Source organism: Mustela erminea, chromosome 7, assembly GCF_009829155.1.
Source record: "Mustela erminea isolate mMusErm1 chromosome 7, mMusErm1.Pri, whole genome shotgun sequence".
NCBI lineage: Eukaryota > Metazoa > Chordata > Mammalia > Carnivora > Mustelidae > Mustela > Mustela erminea.
Genome location: NC_045620.1, coordinates 74,756,760 through 74,773,950, shown reverse-complemented (window position 1 = coordinate 74,773,950; position 17,191 = coordinate 74,756,760). Strand labels below are relative to the sequence as shown.

General features: G+C 43.7%; 1 protein-coding gene and 1 pseudogene across 5 annotated transcripts in view; one reads left to right on the top strand and one right to left on the bottom strand.

Moving 5' to 3' along the window:
* Nucleotides 1–2,666, bottom strand: part of EML6 (EMAP like 6) — a 277,855-nt gene extending 275,189 nt beyond the window's left edge. For all 5 annotated transcript variants that reach the window (XM_032352130.1, XM_032352133.1, XM_032352134.1 and 2 more), the window contains exons 1-2: nt 2,425–2,666; nt 885–1,614 (exon numbers count right to left, since the gene is read on the bottom strand). In XM_032352130.1, coding sequence (XP_032208021.1) covers nt 885–1,081 — 197 coding nt within the window. In that variant the 5' untranslated portion in view covers nt 1,082–1,614; nt 2,425–2,666. The remainder of the gene's footprint in view (nt 1–884; nt 1,615–2,424) is intronic.
* Nucleotides 2,667–13,641: 10,975 nt separating this feature from the next.
* LOC116596368 lies at nt 13,642–15,139 on the top strand (annotated as a pseudogene).
* Nucleotides 15,140–17,191: the final 2,052 nt, after the last annotated feature.

The window sequence follows — 17,191 nt, the reverse complement described above, 5'->3', positions numbered from 1 at the left end:
TCCCTGTGAACAGCATCTGGACCACACCTTGTCTGGTCACACAAGCAGCTGACCAGAGCTGAAGGAAAATGCATCTGGTCCAGAGATGACAGGACAGGGCCAAGAATCAAAATATGCGCCTCTACAATTTAACAGAGAAGGCCCCTTACCATGGCTATTTATCCAGTTTTGTTTTTCTAACCAGTCTTGGCCACCCACTGCCAGATGTTGGTCATTCCAGGGGCTGACTGGTAGGATTTTGTGGTCCAGCAGCTGCCAGCCTTTTATAACCTCAGTGATGTTGGGGAAGCATCCATTTAGTGTATAAATATGTTTTTTGGCATTAGAACACTGCCAAGTGAAGTATTAGAGAAAAAACTCCCCACCCATTGCAGAAATTTTCCAGTTTCAAAGCATCTGGGATGAAGATTCCAAATTACCTGTAGCAAAATTTTCTTCTAGATTTTTTTTTATCATCTTGCTTGTTGAGGAACCTACTGAGGAGCCTGCCAAAGATGACACCCACTGTTCAGATTATTGGTCCTACATTTACCCAGTTAGGGCAAGAAGAAGTGTTTCATGGTTCCCTGGGATCCTTCCACTTGTAGCAGGAATGAACACCCAAAAAGCAGCAGGACACTCAACTCCTTAGAGATTTAAAAGCCTTCCAGTGGAATAAAGAGGAAAGAGATCACTCCCTCCCCACCTGCCTGCACTCCCCACCTTTTTTCTGCCCTAGCCTTAGAATCAGCAGCCCTTCTGTAATTCCATGGAGTTCCAGAGAGAATCCTTTACTCCAGAGGGCTCCAGATCTGACTCCAGGAAAGCGCGTTTGGTCATCCTTCTCCTCACCCTTCTAGTCTCCACACCCAACCCTTCCCCACGACCCCAGGCCACCTCCTTACCTGATAATGTCGTCGTTGTGTCCCAAGAAGAATTTTTGGCTGTGCTCTCGGGTGTTGTAAACCACCCCGACCCCAGCCACAAAGTAGACCACCTCCTTGCCGGCGGTGTAGTACAGGTTGTTGCGGCACTGGTGACCCCGGTACCCGTACACCCACTCCAGCCGGAGCTGGCAGCTGGGAGCTGTCCGATCCGCCATGATAAGCCGACCCCACTCGCCCCCCGGCCCCCCCGCGCGCGGGTCCGCGGCCCCTGCGCGCCGGGTCTGTACTCGCCAAGACTCGGGCTGCGGAGGACCTGCAAAGGCTCAGTGTGCAGCGCCGGGCGCTGATTTCCGCGGCGACGCACAGACACAGCCCAGTGAGCCCGCCACCACCATCATCCGCCACCGCTGCCGCCGGAGACAACACGCCGGTGCGCGGCCGCCAGACCCCGCCGGGCGCCGGGGCTCCCTCTCCCCGGGCAAGGCGTCTTCGCGAGCGCCAGCACCCGCACGCGCGCTTCACTGCACCTGCGGGCTTCGGCCCCCAGGAGAGGTTCTTGGGGGGGTCACCCCGCCTTTTAGATCAGGCATCTGCATATCCAAACACCGATTACCCAGTTCGCTCACTGAAGTTTGCGGTGCGTGGGGGCTTCGCAGCAGGCAATGGGATTTATTCTGTGACAGCTTTGATTTGACAGAGAACCCGGGTAAGCTTTGCCATCACCATCGTTGGATCCGAAACTGACAGTCTATACCCAGGATGCAAGAGAGAGGAAGAAAGAAACAGATTTTTTGTATAAGTCACCAGACCAAGAAAATGATCCCCAAACTAAACCAAGTTTTTTGTTTGTTTTTGTCAACTGGCTCCCCTTGTTCCCCCCAGATCCATCTCCTTAATGATATTAAATATGCCCTAAATGCTTCTGGCGGTTGCTGATAATGATTTGAGAGAATACTTTCTGTTTCCCCATTAAGTCAGGGCGAATATGCAAAGGTCATTTTTTAGATGCTCCCAATTTAAAATTCATAGCTTCCGTGAACCATCTCTTGGCCGGAAAAAAATAAAATAAAAATGAAAACATAAAGAACTTAGCATTTCTCACAAATCAGCAACTCCAACAGCAAGCATCGTAGATTTTTTTCTGAATTGGAGGAAACAAGACACTAGTGCAATTGGAGGCAGGAAATTGCTACCTACTAATGCTCCTAGCTCTTACTAATGCTACTAAAGAAATTAATTAACAAGTGGTAAAAAATCGTGTACTCCTCTTCAGGAGGGTCTGATCTATCCTCGGGGACCCCTGGGCTCAAGGGTTAGCCACCAGTCCGGCGGGGGGGGGCGGTGCGGGGGTACGGGGACAGAGATGCGCCCCCCCCATCCCATTCTGCAACGTGCGCACACACATCTCGGTCTTCGGCCGCCCCAAGTCCGAGGGATGCCAGCCCCCAGGGACAGCCAGACCCGCGCGCACTGCCTCTCTGTCGGTGTCCTGCACTCCTTCCTCCCACACCCGAGCCAGCCTCGTCCGCAGAGCAGCCCAGCTCTCTCTGCTTCTAACCTCTGCTCGGAGCGGGCACCGCCAGCACGTTCCGGATCTCGCACTGAGGAGCGAAATCCTTTGGCTGCCCTCCGTTCCCCGCCTCCCGCACCCGAAGATGGGCTTCGTCACTGGGGCGCCGCGGGAGACAGGTTCTTCCTTCAGCCGGGGCTCCGGGGGCGGGGCCACAGCGCCGCTTGCGGGAACCGCGGCGGCGGGTTACTAGGCGAGATCAGGGCGCTTGGAAACCGCGACGCCCTAGAGCCTAGGGCCGCCCCCTCTCTCTCTCCGCCCATGTCCACCCCCTTCCCCGATGCATCCCGGGAATTGTAGTCCCTTCAATGCCGGCTGGGTCGGGAAGCGCGCGGAGCTGGACCACAAGTCCCAGAATTGGGCACGCCCAGTGGGGGCCGTGGAGAGACCGTTACCAGCGTCGGCGGCTGTTGCGGTCCTCCCGCTGTGCAGAGGAAGGCGTATCAAGGGCAACTGCTTGTCAGCGCCCTGCGTTCCCTAAGTGACTGAGGCGGCGGCCGGCGTGCGTGTGTATCTGTGAAGAGCAGTGGAGTTAGAGTAGAGACAATCTGTGTGGCCCGTCTCGAGAATTTCTTCTGCACCAGTCCCTGAAGGTTACTGTAGCTAGCTGACCAAAGCCCAACTTTGTTTTCTACTTAAATTTTCCATTTTGGTCAGATGGATTCTAATCTGTTAACAAAGTGCGGTGCTGCCACCTTTAAGAAAAATGCTGGGGGATGTGGTCTCACTCTGCCCTAAGAGCCAGCGCCTTCCCATGAGCTACCTCCCAAGTTGCTTGAGGATAACCAGATTTTGGAAATGGGGAGGTGCTCACACCACAAACAACCAGCCTTGGCCTTCAAAGTCAGGTGCCTGAGGCATTCCTCCTAAAACTGGCCAAACTGAATTATGAATTCTGATGTAGTCCATTTTTTTCTTTTTTTTATTAACATACAATGTATTATTTGCCCCAGAGGTAGAGGTCTGTGTATCATCAGGCTTACACATTTTATAGCACTCACCATAGCATATACCCTCCCCGATGTTCATAACACAGCCACCCTCACCCTAACCCCCAACCCCCAGCAACCCTCCGTTTGTTTCCTAAGATTGAGTCTCATGGTTTGTTTCACTCCCAATCCCATCTTGTTTCATTATTTTCCCTCCCTACCCGCTATGACCGCCCCCAACGCTGCCTCTGAAATTCCTCATATCAGAGATCATATGATAGTCTTTCTTTGATTGACTTATTTCGCTTAGCATGATACACTCTAGTTCCATCTATGTCGTTGCAAATTGAAGTAGCCCGTTTTCAAATTGGGACTACCGCTGACCTGTGGGAAGAGATTTCAAAATCTCAGTGACTGAAAGACTGTAAGAGGATGATACAAATGATATTGGGAGCATGTCCTTCCCTTTCCGAGACCTCAATGTAATTGTTTATTAGTTCTTCGACTACCTCAAGCTTTAATATAGCCTTCTAAGTGGCAGAAAAGTCTCCAGAAGAGTAGAAGTGCTAGGGTTTGGATGAGCAGTTGTTGCCTGCAGCAATGAAGAAGATGTGAATTGGTTTCATTGCTGTGTTTAAGGGAACAGGAATCTACAAATATATCAGGTGGTACTGTGCAGATAACGGCACTACCAAACACAAAAGCAAATTCCTGAAAAAGATTTGAGACATAACCAAAAAATATAAATGATCAGAAAGGCCATACTGAGGCGCCTGGGTGGCTCAGTCATTAAGCGTCTGCCTTTGCCTCAGGTCATGATCCCAGGGTCCTGGGATCAAGGCCCGCATCGCATCAGGCTCTCTGCTCTGCGGGAAGCCTGCTTCTCCCTCTCCCATTCCCCCTGCTTGTGTTCTTGTGTTCCCTCTCTTCCTGTGTCTCTTTCTGTCAAATCTTTAAAAAGAGAGAGAGAGAAAAGAAAGGCCATACCATGAAACAATGCCAATGAAGTATATGGAGACAATAAATTTTATCTAGGAATTTAAAAGATGAAGAGTTTTCCAGTTATAATTCAGGAAAGACTTCATGAAGGAACAGGAAGTACAGGTAGAATTAAAGTTAAATTGAAAGGACATTCTACATGGGTCTATGGAATAAAAAGATAGATGTCCAAAAAAAAAAAAAAAAAAAAGATTTAGAGACACTGAATAGAATTGGTGGAATAGAGAATTCATGTATGATGAAAAGGGGACATAGGCCTGAAAGGTTAGATTTTGGATGGAGCTGAACCTAGAAGTTTGCACTCTATCCTTAAAATAATGGAGAGTTATTGAATTTTTTTTTCCTTGACAAGGAGAATAAAACAGTAGTCTTCAGCAGAATAAGTTTCTCCACGCCTGCCATTACCAGGCCATTATCCCCAAGCAGAGCCAAGGGAATTAGCCAAAATACATGGAGCCTGAGATACACCCTTGGCTGCATGGAATAGACTGTGGAACTGGACATTTCATAGGATCTCAAGAAAGAGCAAAGGCCTGTGTTGTAGCAGAGGCTATACTGAATCCCAATAGATTTCACCCTTTTGAAAGCCTTACTCCACCCTTTTCCAATATCTATAACAGGCTATAGGAAAAGGGACAAAACAATGCACAGCCACCAACCTATAGCTCTAAGATTATTTCATTCCTAGATAAAGTGAGGATGATGTCAAGATTTCATGTATCAATGTATTTTAATGTATCAGAATAATTTGGAAAGAACTGCCCCATCAAATAAGCAACAAAAGGGGACAGAGCCAAAGCAAACCAAAATCCTCAAAGAAAGTTACATTATGTGAAAAAGAATAATGAAGAACCCCATCTGGAAGAAAGTTTATGTCAAAGAAGCAGATTCTCTACCAAAGAAGAATTCAGTTACAATATGAATTCAAAATATCAAGAGCTGAAAGATGGGTACCAAGAAGAAAATCCAAGCTAAAGAAATAATCCAGTGTAAATACAGTTTCAGATCTAATGAGTAGATTTGAAACAATAGGAAAAAAAAAAAAAGTCTGGAGATCAAATAACCAGTATGGAAACAACTCTGGAAATTATCACAAGAAATACAGAGGGAAAAGACAGGATATTAAAATAGATGATGCTTAAGAAAGCAAAGCCAATCCAGCGTACAGATCATTGGTATTCCTAAATTAGAGAAGCCAACAAACGAAACAGAAGAAGTACTCAGAAATAAATATATTAACCAAATCTGCAGATTAAAGGGGTACACTGTATACCAGAAAAAAAATGACATCAAATATTGTCTCCATAGAGGCATATCTTAACAAAATTATTTAAATTCAAGAATAATACTTCAGACACCTGGGTGGCTCTGTCCATTAAGCATCTCCCTTCAGCTCAGGTCATGATCCCAGGGTCCTGGGACTGAGTCCCAAATTGGGGTCCCTGTTCAGCAGGAAGTCCCTTGCCACTCTGTCCCTCCCTTCATCTTTTCTCCTCCCTTCCCCTACTCGTGCTCTCTCTCCCTCTGTCAGATAAAATCTAAAAAAAAAAACAAAAAAAAAAACAAAAAAAAAACCCTCCAAAATCATTTGCAAACTTTAAAGACACTATACCATCTCTGCCAATTGGTGATTAAAAGAAAACATTTAAACATTTATTGTGTGTTTTGGGGGGAACTGAAGTTTATCCTCAGTTGATGAAGGAAATATATTTACCTAAGAATACTAGCTAAAGAAGAAAAATGATAGATTTAGAAATTTTTCAATGATGTAATTGATGCATACAAATGTCATAAATGTATATGAAAATGATTAGATGAAAAGCTAATGCTAAAGAATCACTCCCACAGATTATGTTTAAATGGAGAAATCTAGAGGTCATCATCTCAATCAAATTGTCAAATTTCATATCGCCAGGGTGCCTGACTGGTTCAGTTGGTGGAGCATGCAACTCTTAATCTCAGGGTTGTGGGTTTGAGCCCCACATTGGGTAGAGAAGCTAGTTAAAAATAAAATCTTTTAAAAAATTAGTATTACCAATACCAGAACAAACTATCTCTTCCACTTCCTGTTGTGAGGCAGTACGAAATGCTGCACAAAATATTTTTGGCCAAACACCTAACCCAAGTCTAATCAAGACTTAACATCTAATTCAGTTTACAGAAAACATGGGACAGGTGAACAAACAAGTTAATTAAAACCATAAGGAAACAGGTAAAGCCAGAAGATGAACAGGATACAATACAACTGGTTTAGCCTCATTTAAAAAGTAAATTTAATAAACAACAAAAAATACAAAACAAAGTGGGGAGTTATTCTTGATTAAAAGAGACTAAAGACAAACAAAAGCCAAATATAATGTGATTAGATCTTGGATCCTGTTTTGTTTTTTTGTTTTGTTTTGTTTTGTTTTAATTTGGGGGTTTTTGTTTTTGTTTTTGTTTTTTTTAAGTCTACAAAAGACAACGTAGGGAGAAGGAACAACTGGAGGTATTCAAATAAGAAGTGGACACTAGAAGATATTAGGGACTTGCTGTTATTTTTTAGAAAATCTTATGTTTAGGAAACGTATCATGAAGTATTGAAGGGTAAAATGTTCTTCCTGCAACTTACCTTCAAATGATTCCGGAAGAAATGTGTTATTTATATACATACAAATACACACATGCACCTATGCATAAGAAGCAATAAAGCAAATATAGCAAATATTAGCAATTGCCAAATGTAGGTATTTTTTACGTTTTACAGCATGTTTGAAATATTATAAAAAATTGGGAAAAAAATTTTTTGATCTAGGCAGAAACAAAAATGGAGATGGGTATGGAAATTAAGCTGGCTTCAGCCTTCTGTCCTGCAACCTCCAATAAAGAAAAAATGGAACAGTATCGACATACTGATAGAGAAGGAAAAGTGTAATATCAGAATTACACCCAGCTAAATTGTGTAAGTGTAAAGGCAACAGACGTTCTCAATATTAAAGAAGTTAAGGGCATTATTTAGCACTTGTGACAATTCTAATGAAGTTGAATAGCAAATGACTTAAGAACTCCAAATAAGTCATTTATAAAGGTAGAAATTTTGGGGCACTTGGTGGTTCATTTGGTTGAGTGGCCAACTCTTGATTTCAGCTCATGTCATGATTTCAGGGTCTTGGGATCAAACCCCTCGTTAGGCTCCACATCCAGTGGGGAGTCTGCTTGAGGGTTCTCTCGCTCCTCTCCCTCTGCCCCGCTCCTGCTCATGTTGCTCGCTTTCTCTCTCTCTCTCTCTCTCAGATATTTCTGCTATCACACTCACGGGTACTTTTTGAAAAAACTTTCTGATGATGATATTTGGCCACCCAAGTAGTTAACAAATAATCAGAACTGGAGAAGTCGTGGTAAAAAGATGAGAGATGAGCTTTGAATCAATTTAATCATTCTTCAGTTTCACTTAAGTATTTTTTGTTGTTGTTGTTAACTCAGGCAAAATTAGTTGATACCTTTTTATTTTTAAAAAGCTGATCTAAGGGCGCCTGGGTGGCTCAGTGGGTTAAGCCGCTGCCTTCGGCTCAGGTCATGATCTCAGGGTCCTGGGATCGAGTCCCACATCGGGCTCTCTGCTCAGCAGAGAGCCTGCTTCCTCCTCTCTCTCTCTGCTTGCCTCTCTGCCTACTTGTGATCTCTCTCTGTCAAATAAATAAATAAATAAAAAATTTTTAAAAAAAGCTGATCTAATATGATCCCATTCCCATAAAATTATTTCTATCCATTCAACCACCTGACCCTGAATCTAACTGTATCTGTTTAGATATAATTCCCCAAAACCTAACTGGCTATTTCTGGAAAAGTGAGATTTAGGATAATTTATTTCTTTCTTCTTTGTAACTTTTTGATGCTTCAAAAATGTTTGAAATGAGCATGTACCATTTTTTAGTCAAATCCTTGCCCTTAAAATATGTGTTGATAATAATTTTATTTTTATTGGAATAATATTTGGAGTCATTAGGACATACCATTTGGTTGATCCACCCACACCCACTTAAGTGACAAGACTGAGGGCCTGTCAGATCATTGAACAGAGTTAAGACATTTGAGTGTAGCTATTTAACCACAATTTTCTCTATAAAAGCTCACCATTTTGTTTAGAGCTAGACTTTGCAGGCTTGACCTCATTAGCAATGAACTACTAAAATCTGACAATGATATTTTACCAGCTGTCAACTAATGGGGTTAAAGTCCACATTTTTAACCAAGTAAAAGATTTAAAAATAGAACATTAAAAGATGCTCAACATCATGAGCCACGACAAAACTGCAAATCAAAACCACAAGGAGGTACCACTTTATACCCCAGGAATGACTATAATCAAAAAGAAAATTGCAAGCTTCAGAGAGGATGTGAAGAAATTGGAACCCTCATACATTGCTAGTAAGGATGTAAAATGGTGCAGCTGCGTTAGAAAACAATCTAGCAGTTCCTCAAAAAAGTTAAACATGGAGTTGCCATGTGACCTAGCAATTCCACTTTTAGATATATACCAAGAGACATAACATCCATCCACACAAAAACTTGTACATGAATGTTCGTAGCAGCATTACTCAAAATAGCCAAAAAATGGAAATAATCCAATTGTTCATCAATTGATAAATGAATAAATAAAACATGTTTAACCATATAATGGAATATTATTCCTCAATGAAAAGGAATGAAGTACTGATATAAGCTACAACTTGGAACCTTAAAAATATTCTAGACAAGGGATACCTGGGTGGCTCAGTCAGTCAAGCAGTCAGTTAAGCATCTTGATTTCAGCTCAGGTCATGATCTCAGAGTCATGGGATCGAGCCCCACACCAGGCTCTGTGCTCGGCAAGAAGTCTGCTTGCAATTCTCTCTCTCTCCCTCTTCTTCTCACCCTCCACCTCCCCCTGACATACATACACTCTCTCACTCTCTAAAATAAACAAAGAAATCTTAAAAAAAAATATTCTAGGTGAAGAAGCCAATCACAAAAGACCACATAATGTATGTACCATTTACAGCTGGAATGTTCAGAAGAGTAGACTTATATAAACAGAAAGTAGATTAGTGGCTTTCCAATATCTATGCTGCTGAAATGAGCACAGATTAGTGGCTTTCTAGAGCAGAGAATGGGTAGATGAGGGAAATGGGTGACTACTACTGAGTATGAGCTTTTTAGGTGGATGATAAAAATATTCTATATTCTATATTGTGGTGATGATTGCACAACTCTGAATATACTAAAAAACCGTTGAAGTGTACACTTTAAATGGAGGATTTTATAGTATGTAAATTTCAATAGAGCTAATGAAAATAAAATCAGTGTTTAACTTATTTTATTTGGTTATTGCAGGTTGATTTCCTATATATTATACATAATTATTTCCATACAATTTCTTAAATGTCATTCATTTTTAGAGAAGAAATTATGATTCAGAGAGGAAAAGATTGATTTTTAAATTAAAGTTCATACTTTCAATCTATCATCCAGAACCTACCCTATGTTTAATGTTTTTATAGGAATATTAAACATTTTGGGTAAACTATATGTCATATTAGAAGGTACAAAATTGGGCACCTGGGTGGCTCAGTGGGTTAAGACGCTGCCTTCGGCTCAGGTCATGATCTCAGGTCCTGGGATTGAGTCCTGCATCGGGCTCTCTGCTCAGGAGGGAGCCTGCTTCCCTGTCTCTCTCTCTGCCTGCCTCTCTGTCTACTTGTGATCTCTGTCTGTCAAATAAACAAATAAAATCTTTAAAAAAAAAAAAAGAAGAAGAAGGTACAAAACTCTGGGGCTAAAGGAAATGGGCAATTATCAGTCATTTGTGGAGAAAATAACTTTCCAAGTTTTTTTTCCCCACCTCTTTTCAAAAATTTTTTTTTTTAAGATTTATTTATTTATTTGACAGAAATCACAAGGAGGCAGAGAGGCAGGCAGAGAGAGAGGAGGAAGCAGGCTCCCCGATGAGCAGAGAGCCCGATGTGGGGCTCGATCCCAGGACTCTGGGATCATGACCCGAGCCGAAGGCAGAGGCTTTAACCCACTGAGCCACCCAGGCATCCCTTTTCAAATGTTTTTAACAAAGGATAAAGAGGGAGGCTCTGTTGAACTCTAATAGATAGAAACTATAGTCTAAGATCAAATCAATACAAAGTTTCCATGATTTTCCACTGAAGGTAGAGTTTCTTTATATTCTCTATTCAATAAAGATAACATGAAAGAACTAGATCAGACAAGTAAGAAAAGGCCTCTTTAATCCATATTTGAATAGGACCTATTCTAAAAAGCATTCCCAGATATCCAGAGTCTATCTTTCAAATGTAATTACCTATATAATATATAAAGTCTAATTTACAGTTTAATTGAATTGCAGACCAACCTGCAATGTACAGACATCTACAACTTCAGCACACATTTGATTTTGTTAGTCTAAGCATGGGCCCTGGTATAATTCTTTTGTGCTCCTGGTAATAATTCAGCTATAGTGTTCCTTTCTAATAAAGCCCCATGGAAACTCCTGCATGAGATTTCTAATCTCAAAGAGAAAATATGAAAAATTAGTCATATAACTAATAACATATGCTATACTTTCAGTACAGTTTTTAAAGATTTTATTTATTTGAGAGAAAATGAGACCATGAGTAGTAAGGAGAGGCAGAGGAAGAGGGAGAAGCAGGCTCCCTGCTGAGAAGGGAGCCCCATAAGGGACTCAATTCCAGGCCCTGAGATCATAACCTGGGCCAAGGCAGACACTTAACCAACTGAGCTGGCCAAGCGCCCCTTTCTAGTACATTTTAAATGTTTTAGGTCAGTTATAATAGGGGGTCACATCTGGCTGTTAGATGTGGATCACTGAATCTGACATCATTACATATTCTAAGTGGACCCTATAGGCGGATTAATATGTCTTCTCTAAAATTTTTGCAGCGTTTCCTAGTAAGAACAATGAGAGGTTCCTTAAGATGTCAATTTGTGTTTCAAAATTTTAAAGATGTGTGGCAATCTCAATGGTGGGTAGGATCCCATAATGATAATTTAATACTTATTATCACTAACTAGTAGTAGTAGCAGCAGTTTTGTGCTACCTTCAGGTACACTTCCTGGAACACTGTCCAAGCTTACTGAAGAGGAAACTGTAATCATGTCTACCTAAGAATCATAGGATTCTACAGCTGGAAAATATCTTAGAGATACCTTAATTTTACGAGTAAAGGAGGCTCAGGTGATGGTCAAAAATGAAGATCCCTAACAACTTTATTGAGTGCTTCTATAATCATACAGATAACTCCACAGTATCACTGTGGGGAGAAATTAATGTTAACACAGAAAGTATAAGGGAATAGTGTGATAGGGAAATCCTTTCAGTTCAGAAGATAAAGTTTGCCCAAACTGTAATTCCTAATTGCATTTAGTACTCTTTTGGCCTTGGGAAGTGGACCTAATCTCTCTAAGTCTCTGTTTCCTCATTGGTAAAAGGAACATAGTAGTACCTAATTCATGGAATTATTGTAAGGATTGAATGAGTTAAATACATCTAAGGAGCATGAAGCCCTATATGGACTCTCCTTTTCCTTATGGAGCAAAGATTTTGCAGGGCTATGAAGACATGCCTACCTAGAACCCACCACCTCCCCCACCTCTTGTAGGACCAGACTCCAGGTGTCCAGGACACTGGAATTACCTACATAAATGGTCCTGAGCCCATTTACAGGGCTAACTTCTGGACTGCTCTGCTGGAGGGTACTCTCCTGATCAGAGGCTGACCTGAAGGGACAGCTATTTGTGGGGTGGGAGAGCATGTACCTGAAGCTGGGACGCATGGACTTGTGTGCAAGGCCCCTCATGGACAAAGTAAGAGGTAGGATGAGAAGAGAGGCAGCCTAGAGGCAGAGGCCCATTTCTCCTCATGCTGCCACATTCTGGCATGGAACTCAAGGGAGTCTAAGAATTCTGCATTTGAATCTGTCCTTCCAGGTAGTTATGAAGGCACATTTGACAAGAGGAAATAACATATTTGGTATCTTGCTCGATATCTAACTTTTAAGTGTGTAGACATATGGAATGGGCCCCTATAGTAAGTATTCTTGCCTTGCCCTGATGAGTGTTGGGGGTAAACCTGGTGCCTTGCCCGTTGTAAGCATTCAGTACCTTTTAATTATTATTGTTGTTTTTGTTATTGTAAGTGACCCTTCTCACTTCTAGCAAAATAAAATCTTGGTCTTAGTCCCCACTGACCAAGGACAATACACACAGCCTGCCAAGAGAACACTGATGTACAAATACTCAGGATAGAGATTTCTAAAGGCCCAAACAGAGAAGCAAAACCACTTTTCAGGTTAGCAAGTACAACCAGGAGGTAAGCAAAGCCCTTTGCAAAGATCAACTGCCAGAAATTCCATACTAAACATGAACCCAGCAGCAGCAACTTGTACCTGCGAAGAATAACTCCCAGGGAAATCCTGTACAAAAAAGAAGCCACACCCCCAGCACACAGCCACCCAGGGTAAATGGCCATAAGACAAGTGGATGATCAGCAGATTTGAGAAGAGGAAGCGAGACCTGAGTAGAGATGAGCACTGATTATTCTCCTGGTCTCCCGGGCTTGGCGTTAGCATTGGTTCCTCCATAAGGATGAGCTGGGAGTGGAACAGAAGCCTACTGTTGTCCTGCACTATCTACTCCGATGATAGCAGAGAATGTGGGTCCATACATGCTGAACAGATCCCTTTGTTAATTTTATAAAGTCCTGAATTTTAAAACATGTTCTGAAGAATATAGAACTTGATCCATTCCTTACACCTCACACAGGCATACATTTCAAAATGGATCAAAAATATAAATGTGTGTATATATATGTAAAAATATATATATACTAACCAAAAACACGAGTTAATTCATCTACTACCTGGAGAAACATCTCTAATCATACGCAAAAAAATTGCAAAAATTGATACATGCAATTACAAAAATAAGACTTTTTGCAGGGCAGAGAATATCATAACAAAAGTGAGAAGAAAGTTTATTAACTGGGAAAAATATTTGTAACCAATATTGTAGAGAAAGAGTAATTATCTCTAATATATGAGTTTCTTTTGAGAAAAATGAGACCACTAACTCCATGGCAAAATGTGAATAGGCAGTTAATATAAGAAATAAAAATGGCCCTTAATCATGTGAAAAAAGAAATGCTCAAAATAAGAAAAATACAAATTAAAATCTACACAGATTTCTCTGCTTGGTTCCACAAATACCAACCTAATCTTCCATATTAGCTAGGATGTTTCATTCCTCAGACGAAAGGTGAACAATATGAACAGGAGATGACAGAGTGACTGAATGACCTAGCCAGGGGCACGTGGACTGAAACATGACCTGAGGGCCTGCTCTAATCACTTTCTGCACAAGGGGCTCCTTCTCCAGGTCTTGGTGTGCTCCACTGTGAAATGAAGGGGCTAGACTCAACCACCCATAGGACGCCTTCCCCCTCTAAAACGTTATGGCCATTTAATAGCATTCGTTTGTTCTTGGCAATACCTGTTTCAGGGTAGTCATACAATTCAGCTCCACGTCTTTTATTGAGATCCTACTTCAAAGAGCAGTGAAAACAGGGTAGAATGGAGCTATTCACTCCCAATCTAGTGCTCTTTAAAAAGACTGGGTTAGCTCAGGTCCCGAGCCCCGCCTCACCACACTGCCCCACTGCTTTGCACCCTCCGGGCCCTCCGGGCTGTCCCACGCCCTCCCACGTAGCTTGCCTTCACTGCCTGTGGCCTGTAGCAACCCACACCTGGGGCTTCCCGGGTGAGAGTTGTCCTCCCAGCCCACCACGAGGAGGAAGAAGAGATACCTGCAGCCTGACAAGCACACGCCCGACCCCGCAAATACTTGGTCAAGATGTTGGCTTTGGTGAACCAGGCTGCAGCCCCGCCTAGGCTGAAGCGCCCATTCATGCGTCAGGTCCAGGCTGCGTTCCCCTTCATGGGGGGGGGGGGGGGGCGATGGCGGGGAGGGGAAGAGGGCCGGCAGGATTCCATCCGCCACAATCTCTCCTCCAACGCATGTTTCTCTGCAAGATGCATAAAGATCCCTCAGAGCCCCAGGCCAGGGGCAGCCTCGGGGCGTGGACGCAAGCCTGATCCCAGTCGAGACGTTGAGGCCGCACCACAGGCTGAGGCCCTGTGGTGGCTCTGGCAGAGCAGGGGCATGCGGTGAGTTTTTGCCCAGGACCTGGCCCCTCCACGCTGCTCGGTGGGGCCCAGCGGCCCTCCGGTCCCCAGCCCACGCCCACTGGCGGCTTCAGCATGAAGGGTTTGCTAGGGGACCGCAGGGAGGGGGCGCCACGGAACAGCCCAGGTCTGGCAGGCGCTGGGCACAGTGGGGAGAAGGTGATGTCCACTCCATCCGTGCCCTCTGAGAGGCCTCTGTGGCCCCTCTATCCCTTTCCCGGGCCCAGGAAAGCAGAGGGGGAGACTTTCCAGGGAGCACCGGCAGGCTCTCATCCCTCTCCCCTGAGCACAGAGCCTGGCCCCTCCACTTACTCCAGGACACTGCAGACCCTGGGGGACTGTCCAGTGGGAGTCACAGAGCCTCACTTTGGAGGCAGCACCCGCCTCCTACCTGCCAGTCTACCCTCCCAACTGGTAATGCCCCTGGTTCCACTACCACCTACATCCTGTCTCCAGTGCCCAACTTCAGCCAGCACAGCCTACTGGAGGGTGGCCCCTGAAACTCATGCCTCCTCCTCTGGGGGGGGGGGGTGCTGCTCTGGGATCTAGATGCTCTTCCAGGGGGTGCTACGCAACCAGAGCATCTGTGGTTAGCCACTCCCAGGATCCAGCTGCCTCCACCCCAGGCTAGCTGCTCTCCTCTACAGTCTGTGAGGCTCCCAGAGCAGGGGCTGCTTTCCTCTCCTGCCTCTTCCTGCCACCGCTGGCTTTTGGGGAACCAAGGCCAAGAGGACCAAGAGGTATCTGTGGCCACAGCAGCCTTGAAACACCAGGTCCCTGGGTGCTGAGAATCCACCGTGTTTATTGGACCACCCCACAAAGGGTCGGGGTCAGCCCAGGCAGCGCCCTGGCCCTGATGGGCAGTCATGCCTCTCCTACCCCCAGAGGCAAGACTGGAAAGAGTGAGGACTTTGCTTGCAGTAGCCTCTTCCTGATCCCACTGTCTCTGTCCATCTATCCTTCCTTCCATCCATCCGTCACCAAGTGTCACTTCCCCTCCCTGGCTTTGGGCTTGGGGAGGGAGAACCAAATAGGTGGCTCCAGCCTGAAGTCCTGTCCTCCCTCATGTGCCTGGGAATGAGGTAGCACCTTTCTGGGGAAAGAAAATCAAGACCCTGCTTGGTTTGGGTGTTCATAGTGGGGAAGATAACAGTAAAGGAGTAGATAATAAAAAATTATTATTATTATTATTTAAAAAATTAAAAAATAAAAAGACAGGGTCAAATTTGAAAGTGTACTTAAAATCATGTTGTCAATTATATCTCAGTAAAACCGGGGGGAAAAACTTAATGGAATTGTATACTTTTAAATGTGAAGTTTAATGGTATGTGAATGACATCTCAAGAAGAAGAAGAAAAAAAGAAAGTATCTTGGGTGGTTCAAAGAGGCTTAAATAGTGATGTGAACCAGAATATGAACCTTTTTACCTGAACAAAGAAAACCTGGATGGCAAATTTGGCTGGACCAGCGAGAAGCACCCTTTACCAAAACCAGTTACATAATCTGCATGGTCCAGGACAAAATGAAAATGCAAGGCCGCTGGTCCAAAACTGTGAAGAATTTTGGGGCACCTGGGTGGCTCAGTCAGTTAAGCACCTACCTTGGGCTCAGGTCATGATCTCGGGGTCCTGGCTGGAGGGCTCCCTGCTCAGCAGGAGTCTGCTTTCCCTCTCTCTCTGTCCCTCCCCCACTCCCAGGCTCATGAACTGTCTCTTTCTCAAATAAGTAAATAAAATCTTTTTTTTTTTTTAAGTGAAGAATTTCTAGAGAGTGACAGCAGAATGTTAAACCAAACTCAGACCCCTCTGGGCATGGGATCCTGTGTGACTGCACAGGTCACAGGCCATGAAGCTGGCTGTATTTATTGAACTGTTAAAATTTTCTAGGCCCAGGACAGAACACTCAATAGACAACTCTTTGAATTTTCACCACAAACCTGCAATAGCAATATTATTATCCCTATTTTGTGAGAAAGGAAATAAAGTCTTTAAGAGGTTAAAGAATCTACACAAGTTCTTACAGCCTGGAAACGACAGAGCCAAACTTCATACTGAGGCCTGACTCCAAAGTCATGTCTTTGCCAGTGGCCTTCAAACTTAATTGCCGAAAAAAAAAAATTTTTTTAGAGAGTCTTTTTTTTTTTCTTTTAAGATTTTATTTATTTATTTGACAGAGCAAGAGATCAGAGTAGGCAGAGAGGCAGGAGGAGAGAGAGGAGGAAGCAGGCTCCCTGCTGAGCAGAGAGCCCTACTCGGGGCTCGATCTCAAGACCCTGAGATTATGACCTGAGCTGAAGGCAAAGGCTTAACCCACTGAACCACCCAGGTGCCCCTTGCTAAAATTTTTTGAGTGAGTACACCAACATATGTGGAAACATAGGAAGATAAATTATACACATATACTACTGTATTTATAAATCATGTACCTTATGAAGCATACAAAACAAAGACATTTTGAAGATGCCATAAATAGGTATTGTAATATTTTCTTCCCATACCTCAACCAATTGCCTTTCACAATTTCCTGTTGTACCCAGGGGTTAAGGCTGCCTTTCATCCAGACAAAATTAGAGTTAATAGTAGTCAAGATGTTAATTTTCTT